The sequence below is a fragment of the Mchenga conophoros genome, linkage group LG7 (assembly GCF_057382185.1).
Source record: "Mchenga conophoros isolate Kocher_MC1m ecotype Shallow Benthic linkage group LG7, M_conophoros_male_GT1.1, whole genome shotgun sequence".
NCBI classification, from domain to species: domain Eukaryota; kingdom Metazoa; phylum Chordata; class Actinopteri; order Cichliformes; family Cichlidae; genus Mchenga; species Mchenga conophoros.
The window spans coordinates 43,039,589-43,045,444 of NC_140532.1; the positions used below are offsets into that span (position 1 = coordinate 43,039,589).

General features: G+C 40.7%; 1 protein-coding gene across 1 annotated transcript; it reads right to left on the reverse strand.

Annotated features, from left to right (window-relative positions):
- Positions 1-3,862: 3,862 nt before the first annotated feature.
- rbp4l (retinol binding protein 4, like) lies at positions 3,863-5,856 on the reverse strand. Its single transcript, XM_085279397.1, has 5 exons — positions 5,737-5,856; positions 5,180-5,297; positions 4,951-5,087; positions 4,418-4,530; positions 3,863-4,335 (listed from the first exon to the last, which is right to left on the reverse strand). Exons 2-5 carry the CDS (start codon positions 5,294-5,296, stop codon positions 4,112-4,114), a joined length of 591 nt encoding a protein of 196 aa, XP_085135523.1. The 5' UTR covers position 5,297; positions 5,737-5,856; the 3' UTR covers positions 3,863-4,111.

Below are 5,856 nucleotides of genomic sequence, written 5' to 3' on the forward strand. Positions count from 1 at the left end.
TCACACTAGTGCCACATGGTTACATGGCAAGAAGCAGCGAGATTAATTATTAATATGCCTGAAATAATTTCTAGATTCATGGATTCAGAAAATGAAAATCTTCTTTGTACAGACCAATTGCTGTCAATTTGAAAACAAGGCTTTCAGATGTTGGACAGTTTGGGGCCTCTACTGTAATATTTCCAACTTCATAACCTGCCAGATGTTTTCAGTAGGTGACTGGACTGCAGACAGGCCAGTTGTGATGACCCTCACCCTAATGTCCTTTCATCGGCTCCACTTGGCAGTTCCTTTCTGCAGCTCTTGGAGAGGACGAGTGGTTTGCTCCCAATTAGCAACATTAGCAACAGCTGAGCTCTAATTTAAATCCCTTAGAGCTCAGCTGCCGGGTGGGTCTCTTCCCTCATGAATCATTTGGGATTTTGGTTGTGTGTTGCTTAATTTTCTTTCACTGAACAACACTACATTCCCTGCTCACTCACAGTGCTGACTACACATGTCTTGGTTAATTCAAGTTCCTAAAGGATGTTGCTTTAAAATAAACAGTTTTTTAAAGGGACATTTGTGTGAATCTCACTCTTGGTCATGGCATTGTGACCCAGGTTGTGACACGGTTTAGCATTTCAGCTGTTTCACCATGCAACCAGCTAATGTGTGCCTCTGCTGAGAGCATACATAGTTTCTTTTAGGCAGAATTGTCTTATTAAAAAAATCCATTGCTGAAAATGCATCATCCGAATGGCAACACAAGTTAATGCAACATCTGCATAAATATAGTTAAATAACAAAGGTATATTCACAGATGTGAAAGTTACCCCTGCCATAAGTACCTAATGGACCTAATAAAGACGTATAATAAAAATTTAATTCTTACTTCTGTATTAAAGCTATGATAAAGAATATATTTCTTATATTGTATGTTTTTCTTCTTCTGGTAATTCATCCAGAAAGAGCTGCAAAAATTTTGCATTAATAGCTAGAAGCAGTAGCACAAATTAATCTGGCAACCCATGTCAGTAATTATTTAAGTAGTGAACAACTTTACTCCAGATTACATGAATGAGACTCATATTAGCCATTTACATCCTCAGAGCCGCACAGGATGCACAGTGAGGCCTTCTAGGAAAGAAATCACGATTTCACACCAGAAATCGCTCTAAACAATAATTAACAATCAAAGACTCTTAATCAAAGAGTACTAATAAGTCTGTTTACTCTGACAAACTTGTTTGTTTACAGTCTGCCTGATGAGATGTTTTTACTTCAGTATAGTGTATTTTTACTGTATTGCCAAAAGTATTCTCTCATCTCACCCTTGAGTGACATCCCATTCTTAATCTGTTGGGTTTAATATGATGTCGGCTCACCAGACTGTCGTTTTGTGCTACCACCTCTCAGCTTCAACTCTTGTGGGAAGGCTCTCCACGGAATTTAGGGGTTTATTTATTTATTTTTTGACCATTTTTCCAGGAGCACATCTGTGAGTTCAGACACTGATGTTGGGTGAGAAGGCCTGGGTCATAATCTCCGTTCTAATTCAGTTCTGTGCAGGCCAGTCAAATTCTTCCACATCAAACTTGCTCGTCCATTTCTTTATGGACCTTGCTGTGTGCAATCCTGTTTTAATAGGAAGGGACAATTCCAAACCTTTCCCACAAAATTGGGAGCATGAAGTTATTCAAAATGTCTCTTTATGCTGAAGCTCTAATAGTTCCTTTCCCTGGAATTAAGCTTGATCCCAACTCCTGAAAAACAATCCCACACCATAATCTCCTGGCAACCGCCAAACCCAGACTCATCCGTCACATTGCCAGATGGAGATGTGTGATTTATCATTCCAGAGAACAAGTCTCCGCTGCTCCAGAGTCCAATGGCAGTGTGCTTCACGACACTGCGTGCTGATGCTTTGCATTGGATTTCATAATTTAAGGCTTGGATGTAGCTACTCGGCCATGAAAACCAATTCCATGACTGCTGTTCTTAATCTGTAGGCCAGATTGGAGGTCTGAAATAAATGACATGGTGGGCCGAGTAAACACTTTTGGCAGTATAGTGTAGCAGATTTATGGAGCTCAACCTGCTTGTAGATGTTCATCCTTTGTTGTGTCCACTGAAGTGCAGAGCAGTTACATTACTTCTTTAGTGTAGAGAGAATCACAGAGAATGTGCGAGTAGATGACTGTAAAGACGAGGAGACAAGCAGATCTGTGGATTAAGCAGTCTCGTGGTGTTTCAAAAACAAGCACTGCAAGTTTTCTCTGAGTACAGACGATGGTTGGACAGCATTTGAAAGATTTCATCTCAGCAAAATATTGCCGTAAATTAAATCCATTATATTTCATGCTCAAGTTTATCCTTCTGTTATTGTGCTATGGGAAAACGTTTCAAGGCCATTCTCTAATAATTTATTTTCTATTTTTCATGCCTTGGTCTCTGATATAGTTTGTTTTTTCTGCAGAATTGTTTAGCCACAGAGGCTGTGAGCAGTCATGTTGGAAACTTCTGCTTGCTTTTCTTTGGATTTTGTGATGACATCTGTCATCTGCAGACAAGGCAACAAAAGAAATGCATTAGATATAATAAGCAACTGTTTAAATATTTGAAATCACCAAAGATTGCACACATAAGGAGTATAAAAGTTTATGTTTTACTGTTACCGTGTTGGTCACTCCAATCATCCAGTAATTTATCAAGGGAGATAATAGTGAATGAAATGCTTCATGAAATTGTCAAGGTTGTGTAGTATTTTTCAAGCCTGGGGTTTAACGTTTAACGTTATTTAGCTGCCCTCTGCTGGACAGATTTTATTGTGGTGATTAATTTGTAAAGAAAACATCCATCCAGTGCATTTAGGTATATGCCAGTATGGACCAAAATCTCAGAAATGTTTTCAGCAATATGTTGAATCTCCACCATGAAGAATTCACACAACTCCCAAAAGGGACCCAATGTGGGACCAGCAAGGTGTACCCAAGGAAGTGGCTGGTGAGTGGGGGGAAAGAGTTTATGAGGAAGGTCTAATAATGATAATAATAAACTGGGATTGCAGACTTTTGTCACACAGAAGCATAAAGCGCTGCTGGGACTTAGCAGATCTGATGGAAACTAGGAGATGGTGTTATTGGCGTTAAACAATCCTATCAGAGTTAAGCCTGCTGCCTAACCGACTATTTCTAACTAACACTGTCCAGACTGGCCTGCCAAACATTCCTCTTACTAATATCCACGATCCCCCGAATCTCTGAGCAAGAAAGACCCAACAACAAAATATTAGAGTCCCTAAAACTCCCTGGTTCTATCTGAGTAAATACATTACTTTCCAGCTTATTGTAGAACACCAACACAATCACTCACCAGCTATAGAAAGCATTTCTGTCTCTGTCATTCTTGAAATTAAAGACGTATTATTATGTTGACAGATGTCTTTCCTCTTTCTCTTGCAGCATTTGATCTAACTTGTATTGTAACTTTACAAAAAAAGAAGGGCACACAGGGTCAGTTGATCTTTGTGGTTGTGAGGCCTAACCTGCTGACACAAACAGTCCAGACAAGAACACTCCTAATTTGATCCATGACCCTAGAGTACCCTCAGCTGAGTTAGTATAACAGGACTAAGATCGCAAAACATTAGTAAGCTCATTACTGCTCGAGTGTATTTTGGCTGCATTTTCGTGGGCTCAGAGAGGATTACCCACTTACTTTACATGGCTGTGTTTTCAAAGCTGGAGCACTGACAAACATTCCCTATGTTTCTGTGGTTCGGTGTGCTACTTAACATCTTATCTTAGTCCGTTTAGGTTGAATTTTCTTCTTTATGGGCCAGATTTTTGAGCAGCATAAAGAAGGATGTTTTTCAGACATATTTTGTTTAGAAAAAACATTTATTTTAGCTTTCACATTCACACGAGACTCTGGAAGACTGATGTTTTCCTTTAACAGACAGTAGATGGATTTGAGAAACAGTGGAAGATCTCAGATATTCCTCTACTTTCATGTGTTCCTCATGCACATTCACTCTCACATTCTCCCACTTCTTGGTGTCAAACCACCTAGACTGCAGCTAGCTGGCACACTCTTCTGCTCCTCACTCTTTCTCTTAATCCCTTTCGATTCAGCAGGCTCCAGACTGCAGGACAGGTTGGAACTCTCCAGCCATGCAGATATCGTCCTGCTTTTGGCGGACGACACGCTGGATGGCGGGAGGAAGGCCACGGGGGTTCCTGGAAAAGACAAGGGCGTAGCCGTCCTCACAGCTGCCGTCTTCTTTCAGGGTACGGCAGGCGTAGGTGATGGCGTAGTTGTCGTAGTCTGTGTCAATCACCCAGTAGTTGTCGCCTGAGTTATAGAAAGGAGGAGTGTGAGGAGGAATGAGGGGATAAAAGAAATATACGGGAGGGTTCAAGTGTGCAGAACCAACCTCCACTGGACAGGTAGCTGGCCAGTCCTTGGTAGTTCATGAACATCTTGCCGGGTGTGGAAGGGTCAGGTACAGAGTACTGTGCAGCCATGTCAGCACACACAACCCAGAAGCTGCGAAACAGTGATACAAACACAAATATGTCTAATACTATATTTTACACTTTCTCTAAACAAAGCCTAGCTCATTGCATGCTTATCTAAGCTTACATTCCTGTATAAAAACCCTCTCTCTAAACTGTGTTTCTTCCTAATCCTTCCTAATCCTGAGAAAGCCAAGCCTGCAGCTAATGCTGTCCAGAATGTTCTTCTAAAAAGTGTATGTGTTTATGTCTTAAAGCTTTACTGGAACTCAAGCACCACGTGTAAGCTTTTCTTAACCGCTGACCTGATAAACTGAAGGTTCAAGTTACCTTCACCTCATCAGGTCTTACAGATAATGAGCAGATAATGAGATAATGAGTGTAATACAGCAATATGGATGCATACATCAACTGTGAGGGCAAAAAATCTGCACCCGACCTTTTAACTTACCCAAACAGAGTGACGCGTCCCTTGGAGGAGGCGGTCATGGAGCCATCGTCATCGATGGTGTACTCTGCTGAGATGTTGTCCTGCAGGAACAGGCCTTCAGGGTCCTTCTTCTGCAGTGCATACCACTTCCCTGCATACTTCAGTGAAAATGAAACGAGAAAAGCAAAGTCAGAAATTATCCTTTTGTTGTTCATCATTGTTGCTGTCTGTGTATTTTAAATTCACTCACCCTCTTGGGGTCAAAGTCCTCTTTCACAGAGAAGCTATCAACAACGCAGGAGGCAGACAGACAGCGTTCCACGCAGGACACCAAGACCAACAGCAGGGCAAGCTTAGAGGATCCCATTCTGTAATGAACTTATATATCAGTGTTTTCAGAGTAATCAAAGATTCAGTACAAGAGAGCCCGCAGTATTCATTGTAATAGGCTGTTAAATACAAATTTGAATGAATAAGTTCCACCGATGAAAGAAAAACATTTCTGGAAAGTTCACGACAACGCCTGGAGTCTGTATACTAAAATCGGAGATACAGTCAGTCAGATCTCATTTTACACTCGAGCACTATGTTCCATTCTATCATTAATGATATCATGTAAGACTATAGGAAAATGACTAATTCACAGCTATATATGTCCAGCTCACCACTCTCAATAATTAAACCTAACGGGAGCTGAAGGAACATAAATCACACAATTTCTGATCATCACGACTGACAGAATTAAAAGAAATTCCCGAAAAGTAGCTGAAAGGATATTTTTTTCAAATAAATATTTCAATGTCATACCTGTTTTGGGTTAAATTAGCAATAGGAGTTAAAAATAAGTTTTCTGTGTGCAGTTATCCACCAGGCTGGGTCTTGTGTCAGAAGCTGCCTTTATATACATGCACCACAGACAAGCTTATG